The 12,904-nt window shown below is 32.5% G+C and overlaps 2 protein-coding genes across 2 annotated transcripts; both read right to left on the minus strand.

Moving 5' to 3' along the window:
• Window positions 1-654: 654 nt before the first annotated feature.
• Window positions 655-3,505, minus strand: Bm8528 (Uncharacterized protein; the record flags this gene model as incomplete). The annotated part of the gene is made up of 4 exons (XM_001900029.1): window positions 655-861; window positions 978-1,079; window positions 2,746-2,882; window positions 3,394-3,505. The coding sequence occupies 4 exons, from the start codon at window positions 3,503-3,505 to the stop codon at window positions 655-657; spliced, it is 558 nt and encodes a 185-aa protein (XP_001900064.1).
• Window positions 3,506-5,576: 2,071 nt separating this feature from the next.
• Window positions 5,577-12,515, minus strand: Bma-tbc-2 (Uncharacterized protein; the record flags this gene model as incomplete). The annotated part of the gene is made up of 21 exons (XM_043078717.1): window positions 5,577-5,588; window positions 5,814-5,891; window positions 6,169-6,303; window positions 6,507-6,680; window positions 7,008-7,073; window positions 7,367-7,498; window positions 7,587-7,710; window positions 8,051-8,199; window positions 8,321-8,454; window positions 8,642-8,728; window positions 8,992-9,138; window positions 9,206-9,367; window positions 9,730-9,878; window positions 9,956-10,090; window positions 10,183-10,310; window positions 10,553-10,595; window positions 10,919-11,121; window positions 11,284-11,442; window positions 11,579-11,705; window positions 11,924-12,102; window positions 12,444-12,515. 21 exons carry the CDS (start codon window positions 12,513-12,515, stop codon window positions 5,577-5,579), a joined length of 2,595 nt encoding a protein of 864 aa, XP_042934651.1.
• Between the last annotated feature and the right edge of the window lie 389 nt (window positions 12,516-12,904).

Below are 12,904 nucleotides of genomic sequence, written 5' to 3' on the forward strand. Positions count from 1 at the left end.
GACTATATTTACTCTGGCCAAACTCAAAGGCAACACGTAATATTTCCAGCGAAATATGGCTGTTCGGTCTGGTTGGCCAGTGTTTCATTAATTCATTTTTCTTTTCTTTAGTTTGCACTTTGTTATGCCTAAATTTTTTACTTCCATTGTTCATCGTTATTTACACTTCCGGCTCAGAGTATATTATGGCAGTGAAGATAATTGCTTCGACTAAAACATCTTTGTGACCAACTGACTACTAATTCATGTTTTCCAATGATTTTTTGAAATTAGGAGAATCTTTTATATTTTCGCTTTATGATTTAGGTTAAACCATTAATTGTACGAATTGTTTGCTGACTCTTCATTACGATCCTTTCATTTTCCAAGAGATATGTAATAAAGTTGCGTTTCAAATTAACGAAGACAATTTCAAGTGCGCGCCTACAGTAAATTGATTGAACAATACATTACATTAATATGTGTATTTAGTTCAGGTCTGAATGACAGATTTATTACACCGTATCATCGGCGCTTCTATTTGCATGTACTATTAAAAAGAAGAAAATTGACAGCACTGTTCATTAGACAACTTTCACTGCATTCATCTACAGTGATATGCACATTAAGGAGTGGTGAATAATTGAATTGAGATTAAAATTGGAATAAAGCTATCTATGGTCGTGTTAATGTTCTGATGGAGCAAAACTGGCTTAAAGCTGTTGATAGTGAAGAGGGAGGTGATACTAGTGCTGGGGTCAGGTATGATTCACTAAGTTGCACATTAGATACAACAGTTTCATGTTGACCATCGCAGTGATTCAATTTCTGATCATCACGCTCAGTTTTTCGCCATTTTGCTCGGCGGTTTTGGAACCACACCTGAAAGATTTTCTTCTTTACATGTTTAGCAAGGATTAATTGGATTGTAACTGAACATCCTCGGATTTTCAGTTCGATAAAATCAATAGTACATGGTGACATTGACTTCTACGTACCTGTACTCTAGCTTCTGGTAAATTTATCTTCACAGCAAGTTCTTCGCGTGCAAACACATCAGGATAGTGCGATTTGCGAAAAGCTGCTTCCAGTTCATTTAACTAAAAGAAAATATTTCATGAAAAGTGGGAACAGCATGGAAAAAAAGTCAAACACGGGACGAATATTTTGGAAAGATGTCGTATAATTACCGAATTTTTTAATAGGTAAAGTAGCTTTATGGAAAGAGGTTTCACTGGGATTGGATACTGAAGTGATTTGGATGGATTCCATACTTCTTTTGCTTCAACTACATTTATTATCTTATATTTTCCAAAATGAATATTTTTTTAACATGATTAGTTACAGTAGTGCCTATTACTATCCGTAACTTCCAGTACTATTAATTACATATTTTCAAGATTATGCTTTTAAATCTTAAAGAAAAATTTCTACTTCTTTCTTCTTAGTGTTTAAACTTGTTGAATATATGGGACTCATAATGCATAAAACATAATGTTCATACAAAGATTACATAACATGTTATGTAATCACGTACTTTTTTTTTTGTAATACTGCTACACTGTTAATTTTTCTTTTCAAAATTATGCCTTTAAATATTAATGCTTAAAATAATTCACTATGATCAGCTATACATATGTGTTTACTTTGGTGCTATCATTTGATAACTTATAGAGACTTGCACTTTAATTCAACTATTCTTCCTAAAGACCGTAGTACTGTTTTACACATTTTCATTTCCTCACTTTCAATTTTTGGTATATCATAGTAAACTGTAAATCAAAAAAAAAAAAAAAAAGAAAAACGATTCATTTTAGATACCGTAGAATTTATGTTTATTGATTCATTTCAGTATCACATAGGATTTTTGAAGGCCTTCACATGTAAGTGGTGGAAGAGCTAAGGAAAGTTCTTTCAATGAAGGATCGCAAATTTGTTTAAAGGATTTTCGAAATAATTAAATTTTTTTCAGGATGAGCCAAATTAAATTGCTAGATCCGGTCATGAGAAAATTAGTTTATTTGTCGCATTTCGTTCGCCTCCATGAAGACAAAATTGCATCAACTTAATATAATTCCTTCTTTCTCGACTTTTCTGTCATCTTGTCGTTATCGGCCGAAACAAAATCTTGAATAAAGATCTCAGTGTTCTTGCCCATATCATTTAATACGATGAAGGGATCAAAACTAGAAGAGTGTTCTTCCATTATTAGGCTGAAGCTTTCGATTTGTTCTTTCAGTTAATTGAACATGAAATCAGTGATCTCCAGCAAATCCAAAGTTCAATATATATGTTTAAGATTTCTAAGAAGAAAATATCAATAAATTTGTTCTTTGTTTCTCAACTTCTTAAGAGCAGTCTTTTCTTACTGTTTTGAGTTTGTAAGCTATTAATAATGGTCTAATAGTGGTCATTGATACTATAATTGAGTCTAATTTAAACTTCTGTAAAATAAAGAGAAAGACAACTTGTTTAAAATTAAAATGACATTTCTACTGAAATGTACGATCTGTTTTTGAACTGTTTGTGAAGGGTTATTGGCCTGTTAACTTTCAACGAATTCATTTTTTTATAATCAATAAAACCTATAACCTTGAATACTTGCTTCAGGGATTATTTCAAGCGAAACAAACTGCCACCAATACTTTTTTTTGCAATCCTTGGAAGTTAATTATTTCATAATTTTGCATAAAACTAAAGTTAAAAGGGAACATTGGTATTATTCAATTTAATCGCCAAACATTTCAAAATTGATTTAAGTCTAACTTGTTGTTGATTGAATGTTGTTCGATTACGACGCTGTTTTCGTTTACTTCTATCATCAGCAGCACCACCAGAATGTGGTGTTAAATATGTGCAACAATGCTGTTCGTAAACTTTTCGAGCATTTATACAATCAAAACCTAAATAGTTTTAAATAGAAGATAGCTTCGAAAGGAGCAACTCATAGAACATAAAACTTTGAACATCAATAAGAAACAATTTTAAAAAGAAATTTCAATAAATTCGTCGCAAATCTCTAAAGATTTTGGGCTGAAAAAAATGCGAGGAATTTCAAGTAGCACTCCTAAAAAAATCACAAATAACTTATTCAATGCCAGCCTAATTTTTCTTATTATGGCGTTTATCTAAAATATGCTTCATCCGCTATTAGGATGTTCTTCCAGCATCTAGGATGACAGTATGTGTGTAGTAAATTAGATTAATTCTCATTAAACATACAATTAATGCAGTTCTAACTCTCATCTTTAATACCTTCTAATTAATTTGTGTACATTTGCCATTGGAATTAAAAATTATTTGAATTATTATTTAGTCAAATATCATCTATAATCAGTTAAATTAAAAAGACTGTATAACATTTCGATTCCTGATTTGTTTATTCAAAATCTAAAATTAAATTAGTTCCCTCACCCGTATCATTTCGAGTAAAGCCGTATGACGGTATAGGCTGAAGCGGTGGCAGTAATGTTGGCCAAGCTGTGGATGGTGCTGCACCACTAAATGCGTAAGCGGGAAACATCATGTTTAGTATCTAAAACTATATGATGTATCACTGAATGTAAAGGAATGCAAGAATTCGGAACATATTGCCAGTGAACTAATCTATCCCTTTAGAATTGGCCTAGTAATATTTTCGGCTATCTATCTTGCTGTATTGTATCGGTAGGATAGGAAGATTTATCAGATTTCAAAATTGCTACTTCTATGCAACCTTGTAGAAGATGACCAGTGTTTCTCATTCTCACTAATCAGAAGGCTGTAAACAACATTAGGAAACTTGCCAAATGACGATCTCTAATCGTTGTCACAGATCTTGGTAGTCGGATATAGTCTTCTCACTTGTGCAATCTCAGAATACATTCCAAAAATGTCCCAGGTTAAATTTGCAAAAGGTTAGTGTCAATAGCTACAAGTTTAACTCCTCCTTTCCTTTTTTTATTGTCGTCCTCTATGGTTCATCACTTCATTCTTGCCTCAGTTGATTCAGTTATCTGTATGGCTGTCATTGGCATGTATACACGCACATACTTCAAATAAAATTTACTTCGAGATTCACTTTCCAATTGAGTTAGACGCGCTTCGTTACTTCGTTAATTTAATTGCTCGTCTCTTCAACTGTCTCCAATTTACGATGGGTATCGATGGCATCTCTGAAAAGAATAGCTCTATGAGTCACTAGGCTAGATATATAGAAAACATTCGGCATAATTGCGAAAATCGACAAGGAAAATTGTTTTAGAAAGTAGATAGTAACTCATATCTGAAAATTTCATTCGAAACCGAGACCGACGTATAGCATTTTTTGGATAGTAATGACAGATAAAAAGATATTTGAAGAGATTTTCACTAGTACAGGTGCAGAAATGAGGTTGCATCAATTAGCTTAATTGATTTTAGCCTCAACACATCTTTGTCATGAATACTTAAGTGTTCGTAATCTATTCATTTCAGTCATTAATGTTATCAAGCCAGTTTGCTAGCTCAGTCCACGCCCTTAAATACTTATAGTCAATCGTACGTACCATCACTTATGCTGATTAAAGTTATTCCCTCCTCAAAGCCGCTAGTACCTGACATTTACCGAGTGTTCTGGAATCACATTTATCAAATCTGAACGTTAAGAAAAAAATGCATTCCATGTAGTTCGGACATACATGACTCACCTCTTGGAGCTTTATGAACTCTTTCTCGACTTCCAGATTTTAATATAGTTTAAAATAATAATAACTTCCATATTTAACATTTTTTTAACGAGATGAAATTAAGATCCTTGATGTGGCAAAACCCTTTGCGTTTAACATGGCATTGATAAACTGTGAAAACTGCAGAACACATCAGGAAATCTTTGAGGGAAACTTAATTTTTTTATCTATACTATAAGAACCCTACATTCCACATTTCCATGAAAAAAAAAAAAAAAAAAAAAAAAAAAACGTTCAGCTCATTATTTATTTAGCATCTCTATTAAATACATAGCTTAGAATATAAACAACGGCACAAATGTCAAACAAAAAGAATGTTTTTGAGACAAAATGAAGAGCACGAACACGGGTCAAAATTCATAAACAATGATTTTCCTAAAATGAATAGCAAAAGGCACAACTAAGGCATAAAGGTACACACATTTAGTGGGAAAAATTCAACTCTAAACAGCACTCGAAAGATTAAAATGGCTTGTGATTTTCGATAGCAACAGTAACTTCAACAGTGCCTGTTGGAACTGGTCTATTCAGAAAAATAATGAGAAATCATTTGAAGAATTTGAAAAATTTCGTATGTAATAGGTAAACATAATCTACAAATCACCAAACGTTTGGAGATGAAATAATGTAAAAATAAGTGCCGAAAATGGACCACGAATAAAATGATATGTAAGTGTAGTCCACAATCATTGATGGGAAACACGAGAACACAATATTTATAGAGAAAACTTATCACAGCTTAAAAACTAAAAAAAGTTTCGAAACAAATATACAAAAATAACGCAAAGTAAGAACTACACATAGAACATATTGACTGCAAAAATGACTGTTAATCATTGCACGACAAAGAAGTTTCCACATTACCTTTTCATATATCACCAGTTGCACCATTTACTGCGTCGCCTGAAATTCTTTCACTACTCGATACCTACCATTCCAAATTTATCCAATACCTTATGAATATCATGAAGTATAGCCTTGTGAACAATGGCACAGATTTGAGCTTCAACAGTAAATTTCGTTTCAGATTTTAATAAACTATATCTCATGTTTCGAAGCAAAAAAAAATTTTTTTCTTAATCTGCTTGTTTCTAAAAATATCAAAGTTTCAAAAAAACATTGACTTACTGTTAACTGGCTAAGATAAAATTGCCTTTTCATTTCTATACCTTTTTGTGGAAAAGGATTTAAATCGTTAAAAGCAATCTAAAATCAAAAAAATTACATCACGTGATGTTGTGTAATATCTTACTCCGCTTCCTATAATAAATTTATGCCAGCAGGAACAAGATGGACTATTTGATTCTTATATATATATGTTTAAAACAAAAAGATTCATTAGACTGATTTTCAACCTGCTCTCTTCCTCTCGAAAAAAAAAAAATATAATGAGATCAATACTATAAATTCAGTTCCCAATGGAGCCATCAATTTTCTATTTGGATGGTCCAGTGTACACGGATATAATAAGAAAACTTCCAACCTGCGCTAATGTCTTGAAGTTGGGAACATGCTGAGCTACTCTACTTAATGAAGCATGCACAGCTCCAACGGATTTACATTCCAACACTGAAGTTTCAGCAAGTTTCAACACTCCAAGAGCAAATCGAAAAAGAACCTGTAGAAATTTAAGCAGATGTTTAAATAAAAGCTTTGTATTTGCTTCACAAGTGATCCAAGAAAAAGCATCGGAAAGGATAACCTATTATCAAAATCTTAGTATATGGATAAAAATTGTAGATTTCCCAACTTGCTAAACATTTTGAAAAACACATATAAAAGACTCAAATATTTCTCTAGGATGAGAATGTATAAAGTTACCTTATTCCCTTCATAGAGGAAAACGTCGAACAAATTCAAATAAATAGTATGCGGGAAGACGTCAACAAAACATGTAAGAAACCAACTCAGAGTAAAAGCTGAGAGGTCCACCTCAAATTTGCGCAAATGAGATGATAATTTTGGAAGTTTTTCAGTAACTAGATCACGTAAGACCTAAAAATTCAACGTTAGACATGAAATACAACCCACATATTTGTATCAATGACCTCACCTATAAATTACTTAATTATCATAAATATAACTGTAAAAAGAGCATAGCAGCTGAAGTGCTTACAATCACACTACTCCCTAATTCAAAGACTCTTCATCCTTCAATAATAAGTACTTGCTTAGTAAGCACAAACTTGCTTAAATTTTTAGCCCTATCAAAAATGGAAATTTTTTAAAATATATGTCAAACAGTATCTTTTGATCAGCAACAGCACAATGTAAAGTAGAAGTATAATATGCAGAGGGCTGGAGATGCTCAACGCAAGCTACCAAAAACCAAAAAGCATCCGATTCTTCAAGAAATAATAAAGCAATAGCAACCAGACGATTTAGTCCCTGAAATTTGAAATAGTGATAATTCAAAACTATCCATTCAAATTCATACATTCACAATTACACATAGTAAGCAAAAATAAAAGAAGAGTTAAGCTACGAAATGTTTTCACAACTTTCCTCGATAAAACTTTCGAAATTTCAACTGTAGAAAAAACTCCATGATCTTTTCTAAATATTTGTGATACAATATTATTTGGGATAAAAACAAAAGTTATAAGTGCATGGATAAGCTGAGATCAGAAAAAATGGAATGAAGATGAATACTAAAAGCGCGATAATAGAACTAAAGTAACCTGGCAGTACCCAACAGACTTATTATGAAAACGATATGCACAAAGTACGCGACGCAAAACAACAATTTTTTCTGATGTTGGCTCATCGAAAAATCTGTTTGTGGGTAAAGTTCGAGCCAAATCCAAATCTATCTACAATGGCAATTTAATATCGTAGCAGAAAAAATTTTTTATTGTAGTAGAAAAATTTTTAGTAAAGCTAGATTTATAAAATGCAAACCTGCTTCAAAGCACTATCATTTTCAAGAGTATTTATGGTAGCAGCATTCACCTTTCGAAGAAGTGTTTCATAATAGCCGTTGCCGAGATCGGCTTTTTCATCACTCACTACGTAATTAACAAGACTGTAAAGAGGTTCGTTAAAAAGGAACAGCATTAAATACACAACATTTGATAAAATCTGCAGAAAAAAAAATGGAAGGCTACGAAAATGGAAATCCTTGGGTGAATGAATTAAAAACAAAGTTATGGTTTGTAACACGAAATCACAGTAAAATAGAAACCTAAGGAGAGGAGACAAATACAATTAATGCAACGTGATCTTTACAAAGTTCAATTGAATAATTACCTTTCTCTCTTGTTATGAAAAAATTATAGCTGGTTAAAATCAGCAGCCTTACGTATATATTGAAAACCTTGACCCTGCAGAAATTATTAACAAAAACTGCGAAAATAAAAGGCAACCTTTTCCAAACTCTCGGTCGATATGTTTTTGGTATACCGGTTCTCACCAAATTCTTTAGTTCGATTGTGGGTTTCAGAGGACGTACTGCAGAATTCACCAGAAAACTATCCCATTTTTGTAGCCAATCTATGTACTGTGGATTCTGCTCCTGAACATATCCGAAAACAATAATGATAGTAGATTTTAATAAATGAGTCTGTTCAGAAAAGTTTGAACTATAAGACATCCAAATGTATAGTAATATTTCGAAAAGAATTTACATAACGTACCATTTCCTGTTGAACAATGATCTCGTCACTTATACTTTTTAATTCAGCAGCAACTTCAAACATGTCAGTAGGTTGTAACTGATGGCGCTTTCTATCGTCATTCAGATAAAATCCGAGAGAATCAGTAAGTCTCGCTGCAAATATTTATTTGATAAGCTATAAGCTTCATTAAAATTCATTTACTAAATGAAAATCTTTAAAAATAAAAAGAAAAAATACATTTCTGATTCTAAGTTCTAGACAGAAAATTTTGGAATGCAACACAGTTCATAGATATCTTTTCCATAGTGTCCTATAAAATAGATGAATCTTCATTCTTACTTTCTATTTTGTCGTTGTTTAACATTCTTTTGTTTGTAGTCCAGTTTGTTTCATCAATCAGAGCCTCAATTACTCCTGGTTGCAAAACTGAAAATTTCCTTTAAGACTAAGTTTCATTGAGTCAAACAGTGTTAAGTCAAACAATGCTTAATTTTAGAATTTGATATAAAAATATTGCATTCTAGGATATGAAAAGTCTTTTACAGCAGTCACTGCTCAGGATAATCAGCAAAGGGGTTTTCAAAAAAGAAGAAACGAACGAAGTCTGAACACTACTTGAAAAACGATTTAAGAATTCATAAAAAGATAAATAAGCCATCGATAAAATCAAGAAATATAAATTATCAAACCTCTACTGTCAGTTTTCGATGCTCTAAAATGATTTAGCACCATGATGTACCGACTTTTAAGTTGATAATAGCAAGCTTCAATGTCAAAGTTTTGCCGAGTAATTCGTCGCTCCCTATCTTCCAAATTGTGTACAATTTTTTGAAGCTCTAAAAAAAAAAAAAAAAAAAAAAAAATTTCCAAAAAGCGAAGGAATTACTTCAGAAAAAGTCGTACCGAGAACTTCCTGATTCAAAAACATGTTCTGATTTCGATATCCCATAACAAGATCACGCATTTCCGTCACATCATTAACAGCTGCCTCGTCAAATACACGTTGCGCATTTTCATCAAATGAGTTACTACCAAAATCGACTAATATTCCTTCAGGCACTTCAACTAAACAATTATTTAATGGTCTTAGATGGCCCAGATTTAAACATCATTCATATTCGATAAAGTGAATGCATGAGTAAACACAACGTCCAGTAAACAAAGCAATATGAAGGGCAATCTCAAAAAATAATCAATCCTTATTTTGTTTAATCAAAGCTAACGTAAAAGTTAGCCATGTTTCGAATTTTTAAACACACAATTTTAAACAACTTTGCATGATATTAGAAGCATCATGTGTTATTTCATAAATATTATAACTATAAAAAAAGCATAACAGCAGAACATCACGCATTTTCTTCATAAGGTACGTAACGATTCATTTGTTCAAAAAAATAAAGGAAAAATTTTTAGAAAAAAAAATGTACCATCATCAAGCAACATATTTGAGCGACCCAAAACATCATTTCCTTCCTGCTCACTATAAATTTTCATTATAAGCTCTTCTTTTGAACGCACCGATTCACGAAACGCACTAATTTCAGTAGTTAATTCTTCAATTTTTTGTTCAAACTGTCTGCAAATAGGAAATATAACACATTAACATGTCGTATATTACTGAAATGTATTATAAACGAAAATAATACAGTTTACTTATTTTGCTCCTTTAAAATCCGAATTTCACGACTGTAAGATGCTGCATTAAGCTGCAACGCTGTAAGTTCACTTTCTTTCTCCAGAATCATACTAATTCTTTCCTGAGGGTTTTTCTGTTCTTCCATCCGTTTTCTGAAATGACTCTTCCTGCACTAAATAAATAAAGGTATAAAACAAATATTTTGACGGCAAAGAAAGATAAAGACATAGCAGCAAACACATACAGTAATTCTATTTGACGATTTGACTTGACCAAACTCTGCCGTAGAATTGTAACCAAATCTTGATTAGCTCCTACTTCGTCCGTAAGCTCATAACAACGATCTTTAAGTTCACTCACAATACCAAGTAACTGCAATGCGCAATAAATATTTTTCTATTTTTTTTCTGTTTATTCTAGAAAATCTGCTGTAATCTGTTATTTTTTGTTTATTTAAGAAAATCTTTTTTTTTTCGTTATGGTTTAGTGATGTTCAACATGTTATTGCTGCATCAAAAAAAAGAAAAAAAGAAAAAAAAAAAAGAAAACCCTGTGCTTTTAGTGTAAACTGAAGCTAAATAATATATGAAATCACATTTCTTAAATAAACTTACAATTTTGCAGTGCTCACAAGGCGGTCGTAGTGATGTAGAAAGCCTAAAAAAAAAACACATTAAATACGTATATTATCAAATACATTGAAAATATACTAGCAAACGTTCCATCCTATTCATTTTGAATTTGTAGTTTCAAGCTTACCTTCCTTTCTAAAAAGAAATACCAAACTTTGAGAGTAACAATGTATGTGTTAAACTTAATTCTTAGCTAAATAAAACAAATGCCTTGTTTACTTGCTCAACAGCAGTTAAATTCAAAATATTATTACTGTTCACTGTTGCAGAAGTAGAAATCAGTTCCAAATATTTTTGATATATGTACAGACATAAAAAACATCAATTTAAGAATGATAATGTACTAACCGCAGCGAAGCTTTTGCTTTGCCTATCACCTTTTTCGCTGGTTGTTCAAGTATTTTCGCTTTTGCTTGAGTTCCTTCTGCTATTTTTTCAATTAATTCCTCTGCGCTTCTCAAGACGTCTGTATTGGGAGGGATTGAAATTGGCATCTCTAAACTTTTTGCATTCAGTTCTCCATCGGAATTAAGATAAAATGTAGATTGGGTCTGAAATTTCACAAATATTTTTTAAAATTACCGACATATAATCCCAATTTCAAACAAATGTACCTTTATGAGTTTTGTCAGAACTTTTGAAAATGCAAATCATTAAAAGTAGTATCCTTGTGATCACAGCGAAACTGTTGTGAAAAGATTAAGTTCACTCACAGCATCATTAATTTCATCTTCAAGTGATTTTTCATCTGGAGGTCCTTCTATTACTACCATATCCTCACCCTGTTCTAAATTTTTAATTTCAGTATTCGAAGAACTCTTCATACAGTGATCATTTCCAGAAAGTGAGTGAGACGAGAGAGACACGATCTCCTAAAAATATTTGGTATCACTGCTTAATATTCGTTATGTTTTGACCCGAAATAATAAGGAAACATGAAAAAACTATGCCAGTGGAGAATGATTTAAAATTAAGAAACAAAGAACACAAGTGGTAAGAAAGTCTCACAATTTTCAATATGTCGTCAATATTTTCTTTCTCATAATGTTGGCGACGATTGCTCTGAAGCTGCTGTAACCACTGAACACGTGACTTATTGTCCGCTGCTTCGAGAAGATGTATCTCATTATTCACACTAAATAACGAATTAATTCAGCAATTGGAAATGTTGCCTAGAAGCGAGATATGAATCGTTTTGCTCAGCAAAAATTGAATGCTTTAATAACCTAGACTTGGACTTTAATTGATCGTTCATCCAATAGCTGCAATCAGCAAATGTACTTCAGAATTCAGTATATTTCAATTATTAGAGAAAAACCATGTGCAAATGAGGAGAGAAAAAACAAAACAAACTGTATTTCAAATCGGCCAGTTTCACGAGGATCAAAAGTAAAAGCAGCTCCGGACAGTGGCACTCGTCCTGTACAACTAATATCGCCCTTATTTTTGTACCAGTACAAATAGGGTGAATCATCTGATAACACAAACCAGTAACGACGTTTACATGGACCACCAATTGTGCGCTGTTCGATCTGTAATTCACTCCCTCACTCGAACATCTATTTATCCGTTTTATTCATATATGTATTACAGTAGTTTACTTTCTTTCTCACAAAAGTTTTGCAACTTTGACAAGACCGAAAATTAATGAATGAAATGTCAAGTTCCCTTTATATGCACCTACGGAATTTGGTTACATTGATACCAGCACGATTTCCAACTGATCTCTTGTAACTGGAAGTATTTTGAAAAAGAATGACTCTTATACTAAAACACTGATAGAACTGTATAGAAGATGGAAATGAACTTGGGTTTTCCAGGAACAATCTTCATAATTACTTCTCTCAGTAAAAAATAAAACAAAATGTGGCACCCTGTTGATATAACCGGATAAGCGTTTCGGTGTACGGTTTATAGCTTGTCGACCGCCATCTACCGGCATCATTTCACTTTGTCCTGAAGTGTGAATAATTCAACAAAACGCAGAAATTCGAACGATGAGCCATTGAGAAATGATGAGATAGAGATACAGTATCCACGAGGTCACACAGAGACCACCGACTCTACCTAGCATCCCACTTAGTACCAATACCACTGTCTAACCACTAATTACAGCCCCTGTCTCTCACTGCTCTGCAACCCGGTGGCACCTGTAACTCTTCTGCGAATTGATAATTGATTGTGATTTATTTGAGTTCTTGCTGACTGCATATGTTAATTATTTTTTTGTTGCAGAAATTGTTCATTATCAGACTATTCATCCCACAAACAATTCTCAGTGGCTTTGGTCCCTTTAAAAAGATATGAATTCAACTGATTTCTTATTGAAGTCGT

Source organism: Brugia malayi (assembly GCF_000002995.4).
Source record: "Brugia malayi strain FR3 genome assembly, contig: Bm_v4_Chr2_contig_001, whole genome shotgun sequence".
NCBI classification, from domain to species: Eukaryota; Metazoa; Nematoda; class Chromadorea; order Rhabditida; family Onchocercidae; genus Brugia; species Brugia malayi.